The 23,816-nt window shown below is 44.5% G+C and overlaps 7 protein-coding genes across 8 annotated transcripts; 3 read left to right on the top strand and 4 right to left on the bottom strand.

Moving 5' to 3' along the window:
• Nucleotides 1-478: 478 nt before the first annotated feature.
• Nucleotides 479-2,411, bottom strand: Bcyea4. Its single transcript, XM_024692570.1, has 5 exons — nucleotides 1,767-2,411; nucleotides 1,682-1,707; nucleotides 1,596-1,612; nucleotides 1,200-1,543; nucleotides 479-1,148 (listed from the first exon to the last, which is right to left on the bottom strand). The coding sequence occupies exons 1-5, from the start codon at nucleotides 2,067-2,069 to the stop codon at nucleotides 552-554; spliced, it is 1,287 nt and encodes a 428-aa protein (XP_024548349.1). The 5' UTR covers nucleotides 2,070-2,411; the 3' UTR covers nucleotides 479-551.
• Nucleotides 2,412-4,771: 2,360 nt separating this feature from the next.
• Nucleotides 4,772-5,905, bottom strand: BCIN_04g04030 (hypothetical protein). Its single transcript, XM_001557469.2, has 2 exons — nucleotides 5,305-5,905; nucleotides 4,772-5,227 (listed from the first exon to the last, which is right to left on the bottom strand). The coding sequence occupies exons 1-2, from the start codon at nucleotides 5,862-5,864 to the stop codon at nucleotides 5,167-5,169; spliced, it is 621 nt and encodes a 206-aa protein (XP_001557519.2). The 5' UTR covers nucleotides 5,865-5,905; the 3' UTR covers nucleotides 4,772-5,166.
• A 159-nt stretch (nucleotides 5,906-6,064) lies between these two features.
• Nucleotides 6,065-8,114, bottom strand: Bcpho80. Its single transcript, XM_024692569.1, has 2 exons — nucleotides 6,978-8,114; nucleotides 6,065-6,927 (listed from the first exon to the last, which is right to left on the bottom strand). The coding sequence occupies exons 1-2, from the start codon at nucleotides 7,571-7,573 to the stop codon at nucleotides 6,372-6,374; spliced, it is 1,152 nt and encodes a 383-aa protein (XP_024548348.1). The 5' UTR covers nucleotides 7,574-8,114; the 3' UTR covers nucleotides 6,065-6,371.
• A 72-nt stretch (nucleotides 8,115-8,186) lies between these two features.
• BCIN_04g04010 (hypothetical protein) lies at nucleotides 8,187-12,075 on the top strand. Its single transcript, XM_024692568.1, has 3 exons — nucleotides 8,187-8,892; nucleotides 8,941-10,727; nucleotides 10,778-12,075. The coding sequence occupies exons 1-3, from the start codon at nucleotides 8,589-8,591 to the stop codon at nucleotides 11,780-11,782; spliced, it is 3,096 nt and encodes a 1,031-aa protein (XP_024548347.1). The 5' UTR covers nucleotides 8,187-8,588; the 3' UTR covers nucleotides 11,783-12,075.
• A 330-nt stretch (nucleotides 12,076-12,405) lies between these two features.
• On the top strand, nucleotides 12,406-14,547 carry BCIN_04g04000 (hypothetical protein). Its single transcript, XM_001557467.2, has 2 exons — nucleotides 12,406-12,638; nucleotides 12,693-14,547. Exons 1-2 carry the CDS (start codon nucleotides 12,484-12,486, stop codon nucleotides 13,717-13,719), a joined length of 1,182 nt encoding a protein of 393 aa, XP_001557517.1. The 5' UTR covers nucleotides 12,406-12,483; the 3' UTR covers nucleotides 13,720-14,547.
• A 450-nt stretch (nucleotides 14,548-14,997) lies between these two features.
• BCIN_04g03990 (hypothetical protein) lies at nucleotides 14,998-17,617 on the top strand. Of its 2 annotated transcripts, XM_024692566.1 has the most exons (7): nucleotides 14,998-15,479; nucleotides 15,530-15,566; nucleotides 15,750-15,830; nucleotides 15,894-15,936; nucleotides 16,131-16,345; nucleotides 16,412-17,002; nucleotides 17,089-17,617. In XM_024692566.1, exons 1-7 carry the CDS (start codon nucleotides 15,066-15,068, stop codon nucleotides 17,433-17,435), a joined length of 1,728 nt encoding a protein of 575 aa, XP_024548345.1. In that variant the 5' UTR covers nucleotides 14,998-15,065; the 3' UTR covers nucleotides 17,436-17,617. The 2 variants fall into 2 exon arrangements, with proteins under 2 accessions (XP_024548345.1, XP_024548346.1); XM_024692567.1 differs by having other exon boundaries at nucleotides 15,530-15,830.
• A 570-nt stretch (nucleotides 17,618-18,187) lies between these two features.
• On the bottom strand, nucleotides 18,188-23,815 carry BCIN_04g03980 (hypothetical protein). Its single transcript, XM_024692565.1, has 7 exons — nucleotides 23,701-23,815; nucleotides 23,298-23,572; nucleotides 23,156-23,176; nucleotides 22,536-22,999; nucleotides 21,329-21,530; nucleotides 20,434-21,277; nucleotides 18,188-20,384 (listed from the first exon to the last, which is right to left on the bottom strand). Exons 2-7 carry the CDS (start codon nucleotides 23,553-23,555, stop codon nucleotides 19,081-19,083), a joined length of 3,093 nt encoding a protein of 1,030 aa, XP_024548344.1. The 5' UTR covers nucleotides 23,556-23,572; nucleotides 23,701-23,815; the 3' UTR covers nucleotides 18,188-19,080.
• Nucleotide 23,816: the final 1 nt, after the last annotated feature.

The following is a 23,816-nucleotide window of genomic DNA, read 5'->3' as shown; positions in this document are numbered from 1 at the left end:
TGATTCACACTCTCACACATAAGTCCCACGACGCTACTCACCCCTCAACTCTAAGTATGGATACATTTCATTTGCAACACCGTCACCCACATGCTGAAAATTCGCAAAGATATCAAAAACTAGAGAGGGGAAACTCGCTTTAAGTGACATCCGCATCTAGGATCACTAGGAGAGTATTTACATTAATTCCGTCTCTTACAATTTGTTTCTATGGGAGTCTGTCATTAGACGATTGGAAATTTGGGTGTACCGCTTAGGAAATAGATAATGTCAAGCAGGACGGCTATGAGGTTATGAATGTTTAATCAATATATTCTCGTTAAATCAACCTTGTGAGTTTGTTTTTGTGATGATGTAATTGCGCTGAAGTCCTCGGATCAGCCTTTCAGGATTTAGGACGAAAGTTCGAGATGCGGATGGAATTTTCTTTAACTTTAAAGAAAAGAGAGTTGCTGAAAGGAAGGCACTTGGGGAAAAATATCAGACTTCACAACGTATTTTCCCTCAATCCTTGACCAACAGTTTTTTATATAATAGATAGTTTTTTTTGACTAGCCCACCTTTCCGTTACTAGTACTACTTCTAAGTCTACCCGGACCCTTCTTTCTTCCTCCATCTAAACCATATAATCCACCTGCAAAGAATACCAAGAACGCACCCACCAAAGTACCAGGACTAAGTCTATTTCCAAACAACCAAATACTTAATAATAGACTAGCCAATTTCCTCACGTTCAACACAATCGTTACCGTGAGTGCAGAAGATGCAGCGGCAAGTAAGTTGACTCCGCGTATGCATGCATATTGTGTGAGCACGTTCATAGCAAGAAAGACGAGTTGGCTTGGTAGATAGATTTGTGAGAATTTGGAGACGACGTCGGAGGGGAGCGACTGGACATCGAGGAGGGGAAGGCTGAGTGGTGCCGAGGAGGCAAGTCTGAGAAATTGGCGATACATGGAGGGGAAGAAAGGGGCGAAAAGCGGGAGTGCGAGAATGTGTGAGTAGAAGAGGTTTTCTTTCCAGTGGGGCCCGTATTCTTTGTAGGTTTCTTCCGTGTAAAGACCCATTATTGCGGAGAGCACTTGAGCAACAAAGAGGATGACGAGTCCTGTATTGAAAGAGGGTATGTCTTCGTCTACTTTTCCGTCCTGCGAGGGAATTGTTAGTGAGATTTGAAGGTATAAAAAGCGTGATAATACCTTAGACTGCGCATCGAACATAGCTGCTGTGACCACTCCAATTGTCAAGAGAATGACAGCTATAATTTGTATCCTAGAGAATCGTTTTCCCCATAGATATCCCGCAGCCAAGGTTGTAATACTACCGCCAGATCGTAAGATAATGTGCATAGGTACTGATATATTATAGCCGAAAGCATGATTGTTCATGACATTAATTGTAAAGAATAAAACAATATTTATGATCCATCGACGTATTGGGACACGGTTTGGTGTGAGGAAGAGCGGGGGTCGACTTCGATCGAATTGGGAGATGTAGCTGGTCACAGCTACAAAGATGAATTGAACAAATGTCATAAGAGTTCCTTCAGATAATTAGAATGGCATTCGGTGAGGTGGTGCATGGAGGGGATGTACCGCTGTCTTTCTCGACTCTGTTTTCATCAACGTCAGCGGGGTACTCAAAACAATATAACGTCAAAAGCAAGGGAGCCAAAACTTACTTGACAATGGCTTCCAACGCGAAAACCTAAGTATTCAATGAGCTCCTCATCCTTTCCAATTCTCTCCACGTGTAGGAGCACTCACATTTGAGCAACAACCTCCAAAAATCAGCCCAAGCATAGCACCCACTGCCAACCATTGCGGAATTGTTTCAATAAACATGCGCCCCGCCATCGCAAGCAACTTTGAGGACGTGGATCTCTTATCATTGATTCCATACATTTCGGCCTTTTCCAATGACGGTGCAGCATTAATAACCTTTGGGGCTACGGCATCTCCATCGGCATTCGAAGCTTGCAAATCTCGAAGGGTGGAACGACGTCGTTGAGCCGGCATAGATGCTTGCTGCTGGCTGCTAGCAGAATCGGCTCTGCGTCTTCGAGCCATTCATAAATACGCCTTTCTGACTAACTGGATGCGATCAGGGGGAGGCGTTTCCGTGTTGGTTTCTAAGAATGGAGGGATTTTTGAATGTGATGGTCCAAAATTTTAGGTACCGATGTGACTGAAAGCGGTACGATGGGATATGATACAAAATTGGATAGTGGCTCAGCAACGATGCAGTTGGTATCAAAAAGAAGAAAATAATTTTAAAAAAGATGTTGGAATCTGACACGTAGAATAGAGGCACACTACTACTGGCATTTTTTATTTGCTTTTGTTAATCCTCCAACTGCAGGTGCGCTCTGCAAGGATAAGTAGGAAGGTACTCTGTAGATTCTGGGTTTCGGGGGGTGTTTAACCTATCACCCTATTAACCTATGTGCTGTCTAGGTAGTTAGACATTTTGTGGAGGCAAGAGCTCATGCCTTTTATGCTACCTAAACAACATTATGATCTCTATGACAGTCCCTAGACAGGGAAAGCTGAAGGAAGTAGTAAAGGACAACGTGGAAGTAGCTGCTGCCCTGAGTACTTTTTAGCTTGGGTAGTAGCAAGAGGCCAAGTGAAGCTGACTATGAGCAAATCAGCATGAATGGATAGGCTTGTAGTTTTAGCATGGTTGCTCTGGAATTTAGAGCAGACGGACCCTATAAATAGCATCATGGGTCCCTGTAAGTCCCCTGAAATTGGCGTCTAATTTTCCATGATTGCCGAATAGCCCCGGTAGTAGCTTAATAACCTTATTTAAAGCCTTTTACGTCTTGGGTATTGTTGAAGAATAGCTGTCAAGTATTTCCATGTGCACAAGGCACGTAAGGTTAGTTAAACAAAAGCCCCTCGGTATTCTTTCTTCCACCGACACTTGACTAGCTGCAGCGGAAAATTGATGGAAGTCCATTCACCATGAAGCTATCCCTAGTAATCAGCCCTTAGCCCCCAGTGAGCTAACCGGCCGCGCCAGCTTTACACTGTCGTTCTAATATTTCGGGGGATCTTCCTGATCAGGAGTAACTGCAGCTAGTGCTACAACACAAGAATGTCACCATCTTCCATGAGCAGCCTCAACACTCCCTCAAATTTCGGAGCACTCATTTCATCCATCAAGAGTCAAATGAAGAAATGAGCTGGCCTCAATGATTCCGGGAAAGTCTTCTCTTCCAAAGCTTCACACCATGCATTCGAGTGATCTTCAAAAATGCTCAAATATGGTCATCAACACCTCAAGATACCTGCAATTTTTTGCAATCTTAAATGTACTTAAAGAATCCGTACAAACCAACAAAATTTCACACAACAATTTCCAAAAACCAACAAAAGACAATCTGAAAGAAACCCCCCTAAAATCTAACCGAAAACCATCTCAATGGAACCCTTTCCCCGAGCATCTACCCATCCAAGTAGTGCAAAAATTCTACAAAACCATCATGATCATCACCCAAACACCTCCATCAAAGTCGTCCCTTTCCATCAACAATACTATAATCCTTCCACATCTTAGCCCCCACATCACCAACCTCATCTCCCTTAATCCTCGAAGCCATGATCTGTTTCCGTGCTAGCCATTCTTCCCTGGACTCAACGCTCCCTCTGCGCAGTAAATATGTACCATCATCATCCTCTTCGACATTGTGATCTGCATTTTTCAAAAGAGAACCGTGCTCTTCGATAGAAGATGCTCGACGATTATAATTATGGGGATTGAAGTGCGAAAAGGGATTGGCATGAATGTGAAAGCTTTTAGGAGATTTAGTAGAGGAATTAGAGGAAGAAGGTTGGGAAGTAGATGTGGGTGTTGGAGAGGAGACAGAGTGGTGCGAAGATGTATTGCCCATTATATTTTATTTGTGCTCGTTCGTTACGGCTCTACAAACCGGATAAGTAAGTAAATATCAAAGACGAAAAATGTAGCTATACTATGCAAATAGCTAGACAACAAAACATCAACCAAACTACAGAGAAACAAGTGTGCGTAACCTCTCCATCCCAGCTTCAATATATCACTCACAAGGCCTGTACTCCCCATCAAGCCCCAACATTCACATACATCACCAGCCGTTCCAACATCCCCAAATAACATTAAGATCCTCGATCGCAACGCCCTCGTCCGGGTCTTGAGCCCTACAACCCGCTTGCGACAACCACAAAAACGCCAATAACCCATCTCTTATCATGCATGAATACTAAGATGCAGGGCTACAAGCGACCGTGGTTATATGAAGTTGGTGCGTAGGCGCGCGACTACCTGGACTTCACGAACATCCCGAGCATGGTAGGAAGAGAGGCCTGACCGTTTGAGGGACCAGTCCAACACCTCTCTTCGGCTGATAAGTACGCATTATATAATAGAGGCAGTGCAGATATTTGCGAAAAGTTTAGCTGGTAATAATACTGTGTGAGTATGCATCGGCATAACATTCAGCGAACTCGGTCGTGAAAGACTTGCTTCCTGTAATCTACAGAGTGTCTTCACTCCACATTCTTTTCCTCTCTTACTTGTGATCGATTTCCCAGTTATAAATCTTTCTACGTTGCATTTCTTCTTCTCTTCTTCTTCTCTGGTGTTTAAAAACAATGATGATATTTTCGTCCCTCTCCTCATTCCTAAAACTAAGAATGCACACCGAGGAAGACGACGACGAATTCGAAGGATATCTTCTCAGGTATATCATTAGTCAAACAAGATCTCTGCGAAAGCAAAAAAGAACTGGTAGATCGTAATTTTGAATTATAAAGCTATTTCCAACATGTGCGGATCAATGGGTTATCCGACATGCCAAAAGGAGCCGTGAGTATTAATGTTTCTTTTAAGCGACGAGCTCGCTACCCATTGATCTACAACACAGCGACGTGGCCAACTATCTCGGGATTTCTTTGCCTTCTAATCCTGGAAAGGCCCTAGAGTCTCTAGTACACGGTTTTGCGCGTCTTGGCGACCTTCTACCGAGTCGTTTTGAAAAGTTCACATGGAGTCGGCCGGGATTTGATCGCCATGTCGTCTCGTGAAGTTCCCAGCCAGAACGATGTTTAACGAACCTATCCAGCACCCGTATACTCTCAAAACATCGCTCTAATTCCCATACCAAGTTTCTAGTAGTATCTATTACTCAGATCCTCCAGAAGTCAGAGTCAACATTGCTGCTCCCAAAAGAACCCACCAATACCTAAAGTTCACATTGTTAGCACATCCATTCATCCATTCAACTGACCCTATTGCAAAACACATCAAAACAGGACTCACTTCTGTAAGAATGTCTTCTCTGGAACCTCCTTCTCCAGCTTTCCTTCCTTACTCAATACAACCTTAGGACCCAAGACTGGTTCCTTCCCCTCAACGATCCGTCTAATCTCGACTTTCGGCGCAAAGTCTCTCGTAGCACCCGCATCTATAACACCACTCTTAACCGTAACCCCCAGCACCGCTCCCTGCGAATCCAACGTCAAAAGAATAGTCGGTCTATAACCCTTTTCGAAATTCGTCAAGGAGAGAAGAGAAGTGGAGCTTTTGAAGATAGCGGTGGCAGGATCGAATATGCCTATGCGAGCGAGATTCTCATTGGGGTTACCGGAGTCCGATTCTGGTGATGAGGAGATCTCGGGAAGAAGATCGGTAGGAGGATCGTAGGATACGAGGGAGGCAGAGAGGGTGGAGGGGTTGTAAGATATACTGGCTAGTGGGTATGCGGAGTCGGAGAGGAGGGGTTGGATGTAGATTGTTGCTGTGTCTATTTGCTCTGTAATTGCAGCGGTTGAAGGGAGGAATTGTGCGCAAAGCGCGAGGAGGAGGGTGGTGGCTTTCATGATGGTGGTTGGGTTATCGGATTGAATTGTTGGAGCGAAGCTGGAGATTTGAGGTAAGAGCTTCGTGGAGCTATTGTCTGGGGAAGGCTGTGATTACGTAAGATGATAAGCGCGAATGTTCGAGATTCCATGCTGTGGATCAATTTCAATGTTAGATGTATGGATTGTACAACACAATATACAACGTTGAGAATTCATATGGTTACGGCCTCGATTCAAGAAATTGGATTATTGCCTATAATGTCCCCAGACCAATTTGTGTTTCTTCTCTACCAATTTGACATAACATCACTGTTTGCCTACGAAAGTAACCGCTTTTCATAAGTATTCGATTTGGCAAATAATGTTGTTTGCATTTCAACTCGAGTATATACATGATTCCCTCATAAACAGACAAAACCGAGGCACCCCTTGATCTATTCATCAATGCCGTGTAAAAATACTCCTACCCAACGCCATAAAACCAAAGAATCAAGGCGAAAGAGAAAGGGGTATTATAAGACGCAATCAGGGTCCTTCTGACCGTGAAGACTCTTCGTGTCCAGACTCTGTCTTATGATTTGGAGCATCTGACTCCTTCGTGTCACTCATATCTGCGTCAACTCCAACCTCGGCTTGCTCGGGGGTATCAGGTTCGTCGCTTTCTTCATCGTCGTCTTCCAATTCATCAGATTCATCCGTCACATCTCCTTCCATTTTATAACGCTCGTTTCGCTCAATCAACCCTTTGTAATAATCGGTCAACATTTCTGGTTTTGGGATTATTTTCCAATCAACACGGTGTAGGAATTCAAGCTCCAGTAATCCTAATTCTGCCAGTTTGACACCGCCAACTCTCGCATACGTAGAGTTGTTCCAGAAAATGTCTGAAAGTCCCTTTGAGGCTACCGTCGCTGCTGTGATCAAAAATCGATGAACAGTCAATGTTGTAATTGTGAATGCAGGGTATGATGCGCAAAGTTGATCAATATAATAAACCATAGAAAGTAGAAGAGGAGGTTTCAGGGTTGCATGCTTTGCAAGCCGCGCCAGATAATCAAGAACAGAAATCCCAGGAGGTGATCTGGAAGTCATTAGTACAGAGGTATCTTTATACAATACGTATCTACAAACCTGGAATGAAAGCGTGTTAACACCCCGCCTTGAGGAGGAAGAGCATCATTTCTTTGAATCAATTCTGCGATCATGCTAGCTATAAGAATGACCATATCCTCTTCTTCACAGTGCTCATACTGTCGAGGCAAAATCTTCACGGACGCTTGAGGTTTCACTCTCTTCGAGAGGGACTCCTTTTTACTGGGAGTATGCGCATCTTCGATTGCCGATTGGCGTCTCTTCATGCTTGGTGATTCCGGTTGTATTGGTGGGTTTATATTTCGTAATACATTGGCGTTGGGTTGCTCTGGCGCAATGGTGGGTTCAGGAGGAGGATCTTCTACTTTCACTTCCACGGACGGCGATGCTCCATCTGCCATCCTAGAAGGCATCATGGGAGGACTCCACTGCGTCGACGCATCAACATAGACCCATTTCTTTGGTTGCGACTGGGGTATCGATTGCTGTTGTGGTTGTGGTTGTGATTGTGGCGAAGGAGAAGGTTTGTTTGCAGCCGACGTTCTGCGCGACAGTGAGGGTCGTGTCGCAGTAGGTGCATAGTGATAGAGAGTAGGGGAAGCTTGGGATCTGGTCAGTGATGGCGACTTCAACATATTCCTTTTTCAAACTGAATCATGATCAGTGCCTTCCGACTTTGGTCTAAATTGGCGGAGTGGAGTTGAGTGAGTGGGTAAGAACGATGGGGTGGGGTTTTGATAGGGCGTGGTGTCAGAAATCGCTGCGATTCGATACTTTTGATAATCGTCGAAGGCCCTAAGAGAGAAAAGGATGAAAGTGCAGTCTTGTAAGGTTTTGTTTATACCGACTTTGCGACGGATCTGTGTCTAGTAAGGAGGGAGTGAAGTAGAGTAGGCAAAAAGAAACCGCCAGTCAATAAAGCGAAAGAAAAGTGTTGTCCGGAAAACTCTGCGTGCGAATGATTCGGATCAATGTGCAGTACAGGACAGGACTTAGATATGTATGGGATGAGTGCGAAGGCAAGAATGGCTCGAGATACAATAATGCCTTCTCCCCTTTCTCTCTCTGTCAAATATTGGGCAATTCAATCTATCTGACCATGTTCTATCATTTTCGATATCTTATGTGATGTGAATGCAATCCCAGCAGAGTAGCGCGTCATCCATCAGTGACGGCAGAGAAACAACGAAAGAGTGTAGACCATCGCATATCTCCTAGGCCGAGGCCATGTTTCTCTGACTTGCCAAAGATCTACTGGCCACGGTCTCTCCGCGTTGTAATAATCGTTGCACATACCGCATTCTTCTTCTTCGAGCCATTGCTTGCACTATTGTTTAATATTTGTCTTGCAGCAATTGCATTGTTGTTCTGAAAGGCTCCTGTCGGGAGAAGGAGAAGGTAGGAATTGCACAAGATACAACTCATTCGTCATTAACCTTAGTTCTAATGGAACCTTATCCATCTGCGTACAACATCCAAACATTCTTTCGATCCAACCTACTACTAATAAATCAACCACGAATCACACCATCTTGCCCGTCGAACACAAATCAATCCAAAGATAATCCTTACTCCTTCTAACAACTCCCTTCGTCAACGGGTGCTATTTCGAGATAGTTTTCCCTACATTCACAGGTTTGAAGGTGCAATATGGCTAGAAGTTTAGCCACGCAAGGATGGCCGCTCTTGATTCGAAATGCCAGGTCTACCTCGGAGCAGATCGCCAACCTGAAAGGTCTTAAGAATGAAATCGTTGGGCATGCTTTAAAGAAAGAAATGGCTGTAACCATGGGCCTTGTGGAACCTGTCGTACGCCTATGTTTCAATAAGTCGGTTCCCAAAAATCAGGACGGAAAGGCACACGACCACAGTTATGCGATCCGACCATCACAAGAAGAAGAGGAGGAAATGGTTCGGCTGCAAGCTCTTCAAGTCTTGGGAAGCCTTGCATATGGTTAGCACATTTACTATACTTATTGTACCTTTTATTAACATGAACTAGGTGGTCCAGCTTTCCTTGCGCCATTACACTTTGGCTCTGCGCTCCCAGCTATCCTATCGAACTTTTGCCCATCGAATAATCCACCACAAACAGTTCTCGCAGCACTCCGGGCCTTCACCAATCTTGCAGAATCCGCAATGCTTGCCACAAGTGCACACCCTATTACTATCAAATCTCTGGCCGCAGCGTTGTTCGTACGCCCATATCTTGCCTCGCTAACCCGCATCATTTCCCAAACATCATCATCGCACATTATACAAAATCAGATCTCATTGGCGGCATCACTTATAGCTCGACTTTGCTTGCAGGAGTCTCACCAGCAAAGCCTAGCAACTTCCGGTGTTCTGGATGCTTTAGCTGTGAAATTAGCTAGCTTTGTTGTGGCTCAGGGTCTCGTTATCCCGGGTGCAGATATTATTGCGCATAGGGACGGACTACTGGAATACTTCCCTCAAGCTTCCCCCTCATATGTCGGGTTTCCGGTGATTTTAGAGGCTCTAGCTAGCATTGTAGCCGAATCCAAGTTGAGAGCTTCACAACTACTTTATCATCCATCAATTATGGCCGTATTCCCATCGATTCCGGCAGGGGAGGAGCCGATCCCGCAACACTCGAGAGCTGCATGGAATACGTTCAATACAGTAAATTCGGGTTCAAAGCAAAGCCAGTTGAATGCCATTGACTATTTACTCCCGATTATTCCACAACATCCAATTAAGAGCGCACAGGCTTCCGCATTTCCGCCACTTGGTTCGTCTGGCTCTCGCGACCCTCTCAATGGTCGTGGAAAGTCTAGTTCTGCCTCCACATGGGGAGGCGCTCCGGAGCGCAATGGTTCACCACAGGAAAGTCAAGCGGTTCCAGATGAATCTGAAACCCCCATGGTTGCATATTTGATATTTATCATGAGGTCCCGAGAAGGCAAGGAGAGACTTGTGGCTGCATATCTACTAACAGTTCTATTCCGGGCTGGCCTTATCAACAAAGCCCGAGAACCGACATTAGCTCTGTTAGTCGTGCCTCTTCTTGTGCAGATGCTGAATGAAGAGTCCACCCCAGTAAGGTCTAAGGATGCTTCTCATGATCATGAAACGTTGAGGATTGAGTGGTCAATCACAGAAATGGCTCCACGAATATTATCCTTGCTGATCACGGATAGCGAACATCTTCAAAAGGCCACTTTTCAAAACAAAGCAATGCCCAAGTTATCTAAGTTGATTAAATTGGCTTATGAGCCAGTACCAGAAAGCGAGAACGCCCAATTTTGGTCACCCATTCAGTCGAATGAGGCCGAGGATCATATGGAACAAACCCCATCTTCACGTCTTGGCGATCCTGGCCAATCTGCTCTCCTTGTCCACAAAATCAAAGTAAGGGAAAGCGTGTTAAGAGCTATAGCCTCTCTTGTTCCCTTCAAAGAAGAACACCGAAAGTCAGTTGTGGATAATGGTATCATTCCTTATATTGTCGAATCGCTAAACCCTAATCCCCAAAAACCTTCAACCAAAGTCAATGATAAAAATGACAAAACAGAAAAGAAACCCGAATCAAGTGATCTTGAGGGTAAGCAGGACGGTTACGGAATCAACCACGTGGGCGTTCTTATCGCTGCTTGTACTGCTACCCGCGCCTTGGCAAGATCAGTCTGTATACTTCGGACTACCTTGATTGATAATGGGGTGGTTGCACCAATATTTCCCCTTCTCACTCATTCAGATGTCGAAGTCCAGATTGCCGCTACAGCCGCAGTCTGCAATCTTTTGACCGACGTTGCCCCGATGCGAGAGGTTTGTACATGTTCGATGCTATTATCACCTCGTTACTAATTCATTCGCAGAGTTTCACGGAATGTGGGGTACTCAGGATCCTCTGTGAACAGGCGCACTCGACCAACGCAAAGCTTCGTCTAAATGCTACCTGGGCACTCAAACACTTTGTTTGTGGCGTCGGCAACGAGGCCAAGAGAAAGTGTTTGGAGGAGTTAGGTTCTGGATGGTTAGACCATCTGATTTGTAACGATACAGAAGATGAAGCACTTCTCAAAGAAAGCAGTTATAGCACAGCCTCTGGGCTCGATGATGCTATGGACGAAGATGTGGAGATGAGTCAGTTTGAAACACCGATGAATGGTTCCTTTCCAGCCCATGGCAACTCCAGATCTAGTAGTAGCAGTCGCAGTAAAAGTTTACAGCAGGCAGAAGCTAAGCTTGCAGCTCTGAGGGAAGCAGAACTGAACCCTGCTAAAAAGGCCAGGAAAGATGATCTTGCTGTTCAAGAGCAAGGCCTGGATTTCATCCGAAATTTGATTTCAAGTGCAGGATCAAGTCATGGTGGCACCGCAGAAAATACTGAGATGATTGACTTTCTTTTCAATTCTTTGGGTCAAGACCGAGTTTTCGATATCCTGGCATCCAAGCTTCGACCAAAGATCATCAATATTCCCTTCAACGCTAATCGCCGTGATTCTAATGCACAAGAGAAGAAGGTCATTACACCTCAACCAGAGATCATTGTCGCTGTAGTTTATATCCTAGTTCACATGGCCGCTAGCATTCCTCAACATCGTCAAATCGTCATCGCTCAAACTGAACTCCTTAAACTTCTCGTCCCTCACTTCACTAACAAAGCTTACGAAGTACGCGTCGCCCTGTGCTTTCTGGTCGCCAATCTCACCTGGGTAGATGATTCAAACGACGGAACCGCCTGCGAACAACGCGTACATAGTTTGAAACAACTTGGGATTCTCGAAAAAATTGAAAATCTGGAACATGATCCAGAATTGGATGTGAGAGAAAGGGCTAAAGTTGCCCTTTGGCAGATGAGAGCTCCAGTTTTCAATTAATCAACTGGAATTTTTTAAAAATGTGTATATGGGGGAATGATTATTCAGAATTTTCTATAGCATAGGCGTTTGGAATGGGAATTATAAACCCGTGTATTTATGAATGGATGGCATCGGTTATGGAGCGTTTGTATCACCAGGCTGGGACATGAATTCAAGGGGAAGCAAATCATCGATGGGTTGTTTATAAGATATCGAAATATTATCCGTTTGAACATGATCAATAACAGTACATTGGTTTGATGAAATAAGAGTTAAATAGAGAACTTTTAGTCGAACCACCTCAGTAGTCAGAAAACGATGATATCTGATCCAATGCTCTTCACTTAATGATTTGTGAATGTTAGAATTTGTTTCGAGAGGTAAAGAACATTGGGCGTAGGGGGATATAGTGAGCTTTATCTTGGAATTTCGATGCGTGTCCATTTGGAGGATGGTCTATTTAAAGAACTAGAAAGTAAGAGCATCTCAGGTTTTCACTGAATCGGATGCGCTCGATGAAGTAGGCTCGTAGGTAATGACACTTGTCGAATCACGTGCAAACCAAGCTTAGTGAATTTTTTACCGACCCACAGAGTCCTTTTCTGCACAAACACGCAACCTAGTAAATATCTCAAATTAATGATTCGCAGGCAAGAGTAACTGGGGCTTAACAATTAAAAATTATACAAGACGAGTGTCAAGTTACCTGGAACTGAGAAATGAATAAAGTACTCACTGAAAATAAGGCCGAGGCTTCGGCTACATCAAATGGTCTTGTTCCTCTCAAGACCACATTGGAAACGAGAGCTCGATATTCATTACTCAGTGTTTATATCACAAGCGTCCCAGCGAAAAAAGCTAGTGGTGTTCTTAAGTAAGTGTTAAATCTCACCTTTATCGAACTATACACGTACTCATACCTTTTCAGTTTAACAAGGAAACTCTTTCCTGAAGATGGTGGTTATGATCTGCAGCACATCAGGAGATTCGCGAAACAAACGGACGTTCCAGGTCACGTTCTCACTTCTATGCTAGAAGCGAGAGCGAACAGCGATGGCCAGCCTGATATTGAATCCACCGAACTTCTTCTTCTTGTGGGAGCTGCAAATCTCATCAGCTCAGAAGAATTACGCAGTGCTCTTTCTCCAATTTTAGATCAAGCAACTATTTGTTCCATCAAGGTGCCTTTGTTAGCCCCGACATCGCAAGAACAAGCAAAGTCTTGGTCGTCTCAATACTGGCCCATAGTGTACAAGAAAAGCAATCCGTTTGGTCCCCATCCAGCAATTGTATCTAGGGCGGAAGAAGAAGTACAAGGAGACGTCGAGAAGTATATGGACTTGGCGGCCGAAGTAGCTCGTTCTTCAAACGTGGTAGGTATTGGAGAGCAAATCGGTGCTGTAGTTGTTGAACGAAAGAGTGGAGCTGCACGCATACTTGCGGTTGCTGGTGACGCTCGGTGGATGAAGTGGCCATGGGCTGGATCTGGCAATGTTACTGCGCACGCAGCGCTTCGAGTTATTGCAATGGTAGCAGATGGAATAAAAGTTCAAGAAGAACACAAAGCTGGCAAAGAACCAGAAGCAAATAATGCTTTAGAACAAAAATTAATCTTTCGAGATCAACCATTGGATACTCTGGAGGCAAAGCACCACAACTCGGCTGAATGGATCGACGGATATCTTTGTCACGAATTGGAGCTCTACATAACACATGAACCGTGCGTCATGTGCTCCATGGCTATCGTACATTCTCGTTTTGGACGTGTGATATTTGGACAACGTATGCCAAAGACTGGTGGTTTATGTGCAGACAGCGAACTCGGCCACGGACTGTTCTGGCGTAAGGAATTGAACTGGTCGCTGCTAGCTTGGCAGTGGATGTCTGGCGAAGAGGATACCGAAACATCAAAAGAACCACAAAACCTAGTGTCTCATCTTAGTATACACGCCTGATGTTCTCAAGAGGCTGCAAGGAAATGCTTCTGAGCCCCCACGATCGTTCGGACTTGAACGTTAAACCACGACTCTTCACGTGGTAATTAGTGCTGCCTAATGCTTCGATTGGAAGTATAGATTAGAAGTCACTCCCACGGTTGCAGTGGTAAGCGACGGTTAAATCGATACAAATGTCCCAGCTGGTTTACAAAGATTCAAACTTACCAAATTTGAAAGCGCTAAGAGAGGTAAATACTTCAGCCAGATATCACATTACTTCCAACTGTGGACTGCCCAAATTCAGCTGAAGTTTGAACGCAATAATGGCAGGGCGGATTACACAAATGGAAAGGGAAAGTACTCTTATATTTGAAGATTATCAGTTTTCATAGGTTGTCCTGTCTAAAGATCTCTTGGAAGAACGTGCTCCATGCCGAACTCCCCTTTCATCAACTCATAAACTTCGAGAATCCTTCTATGAGACTACGCCATTGCTTCTAGCATCCCGATTCAAATGCTTATCAATGCGAAGGGCGCCTTGGGCCTGCAATACAGTGGCGCAGATGGTTCACAGCTAACACGGAGTGTTTATATATCGCATGTATTGCTATTCGGGAATAGAACTAGATAGAGCAGTCTATTCGGCACATAACGCTACAAATGGCGGGTCTATACTTCCTTATAGACGGTAACATAGCTGTTGCCTCGCATGGCTCAGTATCCGCTACATCATTAGGCTACACAGAAATTTTATCAACCGATCTAAAACTGACTCGAAATTTGATACGATGTCGTTTCTTGTAACACTACGAATGCATCAAGCGAATCAATACAACCACCCATGCACGCGATGCATTTGATAAATAGCACCCTGTAAGACGATTACAGGGCTTGATTGGAGAGGTTTAGCTAACCTTGTATCAACCTCTTAAGTGGAAACGTGCTGTATCTTCAACATCTGATTTGTCTTTTTTTTCCTTTTTCTTCAATGTCTGCCTCCTCGGTTGTAGCCGTCATATTCAACAATCTCGCCATCCCTTATGAAGCCCGTTCCTATATCCCAATCTGTAATTCGTTGATATATGAACATGTTTGGTACAACCACATTTACTACGCCACAAATTGGAGGGGAACCTGCCATATTCATTGAATTCTGCCCTGAGTAAGATTGTGAGAGACACACCAGTCAACAATTGAATGTTACCCAAATGGCTTGGCTGGCGCATTCATTCACTGTTTGATAAAGCTGACTGCCCTCGTGAGTCTTTCACAATGCACCTCTACTTCAAACCTCCTGAGGATTAAAAGTGATATAAGACAAGCATAGAGTTCAGAACTCTCTAGTACTCCAAAGCCAATTCACAATGACGAGCCTAGAGCCCTCAAGAGAAGCTGCGCTCCATCCATTACCTCCCGCTACACTTCATACAACATCGGGTGGAAATGCCGTTTGGCACAATTTCAACAATGATTTCGCTCATATCCAAGATCCCAATGAAAGACGAAGACTCGCTCTAGCTGAAATTGATCGCGCTCCGTTCGGATGGTACCATGTTCGTGCGTGTGTTGTTGCCGGCATTGGCTTCTTTACCGATTCCTATGATATCTTTGCTGTCGGGCTCCTCACCACTATGCTTGGAATAGTCTATTTCCCGCATAATAAAGGAGTCATGCCAACTAGTTCCGACACTGCAATCAAGGTCTCGACTAGCGCGGGCACGGTGGTTGGCCAGTTTGGATTTGGCATCTTGGCCGATATCGTGGGTCGTAAAAAGATGGTATGTGGTTTGATGATGATTCAAGCCTCAAAGCTTACGTGTAATCGCAGTATGGACTTGAGTTAATCATTATCATTTTTGCGACATGTGAGTACGAATTGCTTGCTAACTATTTTGTTTTCACTGCCTACTTTTATCTCGGTTTTATCTTCCATTCGAGTCTTGCATTCGATGCAATCTTCCTTTTTCACAAAGCATTAATACATCACTTTCCTCATTTCTTTTTGAGTTGTGTACTGTATGGAGAATACTGATTCTCTAATCTCACAGTGGCACAATCTCTAACCTCGAGCTCTCCGGCTGTGAACATCGTGGGGGTTATAATCTTTTGGCGTGTTCTCATGGGTATCGGTAAGCTCAAGATCCTCCCATCTTCAATTAGACCTGAATGGAGCGAACTAATTTGATTGGTAGGAATTGGTGGCGACTACCCACTCTCATCTATCATCACATCAGAGTAAGCTCCTTTTAAATTAGTTATGGGATTTTGGGTTCTGAAGTTGTGGAATCCATTCCGCTCATCGATGAAAAAGATTTAGCCGAATGATCATTGTATTATTGTGAAAAGATCTGAATAGTTAAACTCCCTTGAAACTTCATCGCCATGCAATATTCTCGTCCAAAACTGGACATAGTCTAACAAGAATGTAGATTCGCTACCACCAAATGGCGTGGAGCAATGATGGGGGCAGTCTTTGCCATGCAAGGAATCGGCCAATTCGTCGCCGGTCTCGTCATGCTAATCTTAGTCGCCGGATTCAAAGGATCGCTGCTCACCGCTAAATCTGCCGCAGTCTGTCAAGGTGTGTGCGGCTTAGCAGTCGATAAAATGTGGAGAGTCCTTGTTGGATTTGGCGCTGTTCCAGGTAAATATACTCCTGACTTTAGCGAAAATAGTTTATCGAAGTATCCACTAATCCCCGCCGCGCTAGCTTGTGTGGCACTCTACTACCGACTTACGATCCCCGAAACACCTCGCTATACATTTGACGTTGCACGCGATGTTGAACAGGCGCAACTAGATGTCAAAGCATATATGGCCGGCAAAGCCGAAGGTCACCCCGACGAAATAGCGCGGGTCCAAGGACTCCAGGCCGGCAAGTCTCAAATGAAAATCCCCAAAGCTAGCTGGAGTGATTTTGTCGCTTATTATTCACAATGGAAAAATGGAAAGATACTTTTTGGTACAGCGGGTTCTTGGTTCTTGCTTGACGTAGCTTGGTATGGATTGTCGTTGAATAATCCTGTTATATTGACTGCAATCGGCTATTCGGCGGGTCCCACAGTCTACAAGACGCTATTGAATACAGCGATTGGCAATCTCATTATTGTGTGTGCTGGTGCGATTCCAGGGTATTGGGTCACAGTTGCAACAGTCGACACGATTGGACGGAAACCAATTCAACTCATGGGATTTATTGTTCTCACCATTGTTTTTATCGGAATGGGTTTTGGTTACCATAAACTTTCGGGGCATGGGTTACTCGGCCTTTACGTTGTTGCACAATTTTTCTTCAACTTTGGTACGTACTCCTGTTTCTCACGTTTCTTCCTTAGGCTAGAGCCCCGTCAAAAATGCAAAGCCCACAACTAACCATTCCACCTCCAGGACCCAACACAACAACCTTCATCGTCCCCGGCGAATGTTTCCCCACGCGCTACCGCAGCACCTCTCACGGCTTCAGCGCCGGCATGGGCAAGATCGGATCCATCATCGGACAAGCCGCCATTGCGCCGCTGCGGGTGCGAGGCGCAACTGCAAAATCTGCAAGTCCGTGGTTAGATCATGTTCTGGAGATCTATGCAGTCTTCATGTTTGCGGGGATATTCACAACACTGTGCATACCCGAGACGAAGAGGATTAGTCTGGAGAAATTGAGTGGGGAGGATTATGGGGGGAGTGAGGGGGTGAGAGAGGGCGGGAGTGGGGGAGAGGTAGAGGCGAAGAGTGTTTAGGAGAGGAATTGGAACAGAGGAGAGGTGGTTCGTTGATTGAAGGACGACGGGAAGGCGGCAATGATATGATACAATCTGATGCTGGCAAATGAAGCTGCTGGTATCAGCACGACCTGGATTAATGCAGGTGTATGAATGAAGAAAATTAAACCCTAACTATAACTTGTATATGAATGAAGAACTATTTGAAAAAAAAAAAAAAAACCTCCCCCTCTAATCGCTGAGTTGGTAGACTTAGACATCGCATTCCTCCAGAAGAATTTCGAGCTTCTCAACTTGAGTACTATTAACGTGAACTACCCTGCCACAGCAAAGTGCTGTCCTCATACAAGGATAAATGATAGGCCGACTAACAGACAATGGTACCTGATGAATTGTTTTCCCCCTCTCTAATACAAGTGCATTTAGTCCACTCTACTTGGCCGTCAAGAGTATACAAGCCTCAGTGCTTACCCTTTTAGAGCGCATGGCACGACGACTCTCCCCCACAGTCTCCTTAGTGTATTATCATTATTTCACCTCCTCCACAACTGCCTACAAGTAAGCAGAATACCTCGAAGCATATCCCAAAAGGGCTAGATATGCCATCTAACAGGTCAAATTTCAACTTTTCAACACGTTAGACAGAGTTCACTGCTATATGCACTTCATAATCGGAGTTCATTGCAAATAAAAAGTCAAAGTCAGTACTTAAAGTCTCTGTAGACACAACTTCAAAACCCATTTAAGAGCAGGACAGATTTCATGAATTTTTGTTCCTCATTGCTTTCTAGTTACAAATTTTTTCTGCTTTTCTTCGAAGTCAAGGCTCATGGCCAGTCCAGTAGAAAAGAAAGAAATAATGTCAGAAAATCTTTAGAAAGCTTTAAATGAACCATTTACCCATCAGATAAAGCACATTTTTGATTCGTGCGTAAATGGAAACAGACGATGCAATAACATACGCCGAGCTAGCTAAAGAAAGAAGAGAAAAAGAAAAGAAGCCTTGGGGGTTACAAAAAGAGCCTTTCTTCCCATCGGACAACACGATGTAGAGAAGAGAGATGCAGAAGAAAGGTGTGGGCACAAGATGTCTGCTCGTGACTATCAAGTGAAAAAACCAATTGACACGCCAAAGAGTAACTAGAACCAGAAAACCACCGCTAGGAAACCAAAGAACAAGGAAAATCGAGTCTATTGTCGCGGCCAATGCAGGTACAAGTCGAGCTGCGCAGTCGCTCATATTGTACCCTGCGCTAGAGATAGAAGGTGTCATATTGAATCATGCTAAGATCTTTTTTTGATCAAGCTGCTATGGTACAAAAAGGCTGAAGACTCGCGGGAAAATTTTGCTTCCGTGATGCACGCTATCGCCAATTGAAATTGAAAAGAAACAGGTATGCACGACTGCAATACCTCTAGAATGATGCTAATGTAACAAAGGGCCGTGAAAATCGTTTGTGAATACAACCATAGAAGACGAACTGTCCAGAGAGCTTATATGCAAGATTGAAATCCCATCAAAAGACTCAATAATGAATAAATGCTAGATGAACTGGAACATCGACTGATTCGAAAATGAATATCGTTCCTCGTACCGTTACAAGCGTTGAAATCGTATCGTCATGCCGAAATTTCAACCAAATTTAATATTGAAAGTTCGGGATTAAAACCAGTCACTACCTGCTCCAGGTTGAGTGCCAGGCTGAGCGCCAGCTCTACCATAATTGTATGGATGAGCAGCGGCAGGTGAAGTAAGGCGACTGTTTGGTGGAAAGCCAGCTCCTTGTTGAGTTGGAGATTGAATTGCGGGAAGAGGTAAACCATTGGTTATGGGTGCAGAACCAATACCATTTGGAAAACCTCCAGGAGAGCTAACAAAAGGACCGGCTGATACATTTGACATGCCACGTTGGTGACGAGTAGCAAGTTGACCAGTCTCGTTATCGTTAGGGGTGGTGGGACCAGTCGAGGTATTTCCACGGTTTTCATTGCCCTGAATTTTAGCTTGAATGCGGCGACCATAAGGGGTGGTGCGGATAGCTGGCAGGTGGGGTCGAATGGCCTCAATGAGACGTGTCTTCATGTTTAAATTGGCGTAGTCCAAAGCGGTCTGAATGACATAGTTGGCGAATGAGTCTCGCAATAGACCGTCAAGCTGAGTAGGCTGGAGCATTTCCTCAATCAACATATCCTTGGAAGGTTCTTGGGCGCATCGAAGACACTTCTCAATGACGTTTGAACTAAACTTCTGCTTTGACAACTGAGCAACTCGGCCTGCAAACATGGCAACCAAAGGCTCAGTGAAGATAGGCTCGTTGAGATCGAGAATGTATTGAACCACATAATTACCAAAAGGATCCTGAACCAATACGTAAGCATTGTTCGAAATCTGTCTAATCAACCAAGCTTTTTGATCGCCAGAGGCATGATCAATGCATCTCTGAAGGACACAGCAGCCATGTCTGTGAGTTCCGACGTCAACGCAATGCTGTCCGACGGCATCAAAAATGAATTGGGCATCTGTTGGAGAAAGTTTGTTCAAACACTTCTGAATGACATGATTGCCATTCAAATCCTGGATGAGCTCGACGACACGATATCGCAAAGCGCCAATGATTGTCTGAACCTGACCTGCTGTAGAGATAAATTCGATCATCTTTTGCAAGGCTCGTGTTCCATGTTGGTTTAGAGCGATGCGGACCAAGTCGTGCGAGGCGTTTTCAATCAGGACAGTGCGTTCTTCATCGTTGCAGTACTCAAGCAATTTTTGACAGAGATAATTTCCAAAAGGATCTGTCATAAGCTCAATGACATGTTGGTTTGTCTCGAGCCAGATCATGTGAACTTGCTCGGGGTTGCGGTCTTCCAATTTCTTTTGCAAGTAACGGCAGCCATGTTGATCCTTGCAAAGTGCGTATATCTCGCCACCAAGCTGCTCTAATGCTACGTTCGCAAAACGGTTCATTGCTGCAGAATATGTTAGCTTACATCGACTATAGGGTACCCGAAAGCTTACCTTCCCCATCATTTTGACGGCGTTGTTGAATGACTCGTGCTTGACTATCTCTCTGTCCACCATTGTGTTGTTGATACATCGGATTGCCATAGTTGTTGTACGAATTTTGGGGAGGATACATTTGTTGACCAAGTTGCATGTTCTGCATTCCCAAGCTCATCATATGCATACCATAATTATTATAATAGCCCTGGACTGGTGTAGGGTAGTTTTGTTGGCCGGTTGGAGAAGTTACAGCTGGTGACATCTGAGCTTGAGACATGCCTTGTGTCAAAGCTGGACCAAAAGGTGCAGCACTGGCTTGCAGGGCAGACTGGATCGACTGATAGCCATTCTGAGCCTCACGCAAAGTGCCATTGTCTCCAGAAGTCATTTCACGACTAAGTCTGTTCATGGCATTTGGTGGGATGCGACCCAAGCTAGCGTTATGATTGTGCAAGTGTTGTTGAGCGTGCGAATTAGGAGTATTGTTGTTGTTCTGCATGCCGTTCGTAGATGTGCGAACCGTCGGGATGTCGTTGGCAGAGTAGGATGATTGAAGCTTAGGTGGGGTAGCTTGAACGTGCTTTGGTGGGGATGTCACTTGAGCAGTACCATCCTGCGGGCCTTCAAAGTACTTCAAATCCAAGGAATGACGATAGGACGGGCGGACACTGATGGGAGACTCAGCGGTGCTAGATTGACCAACAGAGGTTGTGACTTGTTGAGGAGATTGAAGGTTATTCATTGGAAGGCTCTGTTGATTTGGTCGATGGCGGGCAAACGAACTCCAACCATTACCGTTGGATTCTGGTGCAGGTGATTGAGATAAGGCTAAATCTAGTGCTGCAGAAGAAGCGGAAAGCTGCATAGAGCGGTCAGCACAAGCGAGTGAATTTTTTTCAAGATTGCATACCAAACCAGGGAACTCGTCGCGACGAACAAGAATAGGGAATTTGTCATCGGTAGCGTTCATATTCAAATATTTATCAACGCTTCCAGGTGCAGCATTCTCATCTTCGCCGAAGAGAAAGCGAGTAGTATTGGTTTGATCAAGGGACAACATATCGTGCATACCGTTGCGAGATTTAGTAACTGGCATAGAATATCTATTGAGACTGGAGGTGTATTAGCAAGTGCAGACTTGATTCGAGGTCCGTAGATCGAAGATGAAAGATCGGAAATTAAGATTTGCGTGGAATCAAGTGTGGAGAAAGAGAGAATTAGAAAATGCTGAAGATAGTAAGAAGGATAATATTGATTTTGAGTTTCTTGTAGGTTGAAGTCTTGCCCAGCAAGTAAAGAGGTAGTTGTCAACGATCAGGAATGAAAAGGTTGTAAGTTTGAAAGGTTGAAGATCAGAAGATGAAGGGTATTTGAGGAGCAAGAAAAGGTCGGAAGGACAACGGCACTAGTGGCCGAGGATGTTGTTGAGGGAAAGACAATAGGAAAATAGGCAAAAGCTCAATCGAACCATTTCTATCCAATACAACCAAGTGAATAATATCGGCCGATCGAAAGTGGCAAGTTGATTAGGAGGTAGGTATATTGAAGATATTGAGGATTGGAAGTATGAGTGGATGAAAATATTGAGGTCAAAGCGGTTGGAAGCGAAATAATTTGGATATGCCCATCGCCCCTCTTCTGATGCAGCAGATTCACCTTTGCACTGTATACTGGCAATGTGATATACCTTGGAAAGAAAAGAAAGGGGGAAAGATGATGATTGGCCTTTCAATAGCTTTCCCAACAAAAAAACTTGCTCAAGGAATTTTCTGCAATTTGCCGTTTTCCAAGCTCCAGTGGCTCCGAAGATGAGATGAGTTCAAGACTGATGTGCAAGTGCCCCTACTTTGAGCAGCAACCAGGAGCAAGCCTAAAGAAATGTTACGTTGAAGCAGTGGCTAGCCAATCGCATGCCCGAAGATGGAGAAGCCAGCCGCAGATTCATTCAACAGGTACTTGTTAATTGAATGCATGTAGTGAGATATACGGGGTTCTTTGTATTCTGTTTTGTGGAGGAAGCCTTATGATAAATGCAAACTTTTGGCAATAGATGTTTGATGGCAGTGTGCAGGAAGAAATTGTGCATATTAGAGTGCAAGAGAATTTTATATACGTACGCATTGGTGGAACGATGGCTGGTTGGATCTTGTCTTACTGCTTCCTCCTTTTCATCTTCATCTGAATTGCGGCGTGAGCCTGGCACAGACTTTGAAGGTAACTTATCATCGATTATAAGTCTAGACTGCATGATTCCAGCTTGCGGTGATGTGAGTTGAGAGCCAGATCTTCCTGGACGATTATAAAGACCTGGAGGGGAGGTAATGCTAGATGTCGAATATCTATTAGGACGGGAAAATGCTGAAGGAAAACCAGATGAAGATTCTCTGTATTCTGGTGGTGTAGTTGGTTCTGATTGATTTCCGGCGTTGTTATTGTTATTATTAGATCGACCAAGATCTTCTTGCATTTGCTGTAACTCTTGTTCGTCTCTTCGCTGTTGTAGGTCCAACAATTGCATCTCCGCCTCAAACCGCCTTTTTTGTTCACGGAGCCTCTCGTATTCGAGTTTCTTTTTTTCTAACTGATAGGAGTGTCAGCTTTTATCGGGACTGGTTGGATATTGGAAGATATAAAAAAGCGCTTTCCACCGCAGGGAATGTGCAGTTTTGCTTTTTATCGAAGAAATAGGAGGTTGGAACCAGAATGGCGTGGTAGTTGAAGAAGGAGAATCGCTTACCAGTTGTACTTTATGGTACGTCTATTGTTGAATTGTTAGCAAATGCCACAGCATCAGAAGAGATTTTACGATAGCATGAAAAACCAGGAGGCCATTGCAGGACAATAGCGATTGTTGTAATGGGCAAATTCAATTGGCTTACCGAGGGACCGTATTCCTGAGATTCTTGCGCGGTACGCTGGTTGGTGATAGAAGCAATTGTTGGAACTCTCCCTGAATCGGTAGTGAATCTTCTCGTCAGTCCTCCACGACTCTCTTGAGGTTGTAACGATTGTGGCATTCGGTTTCCATTTCGAGGAGGAGAAACAAGACCAAGCATGGACGCATCATTCCTCGATGCTTGTTGGCTACGAAATCGCAACTCGTCCATCCGATCACTAGTGCTATTCGAATATGCCATGGTGATAATCTATATGACTGTGATCGATCAGGTCAGACTTGGAAATGCGCAATTCAAGGCTGGCTGGAGGGAGGGTTTGACGTGGGGTGCGATGCGCAAAGACACTGATGGATAAACCACTCACACCCTTCACAATCTCACTCACCTACAAAAATATGAAATAATCCAAAATATCCTCCTCGTCCTGGACGTCCAGGCGCGGGAACAGAAATGTTGTGACAAAATGAGTGTATGCAGAAGTTGGGGAGGTCGATGGCGCTA

This window comes from Botrytis cinerea, chromosome 4, assembly GCF_000143535.2.
Source record: "Botrytis cinerea B05.10 chromosome 4, complete sequence".
Lineage (NCBI taxonomy): Eukaryota > Fungi > Ascomycota > Leotiomycetes > Helotiales > Sclerotiniaceae > Botrytis > Botrytis cinerea.
This window is presented reverse-complemented; position numbering and strand designations above follow the sequence as displayed.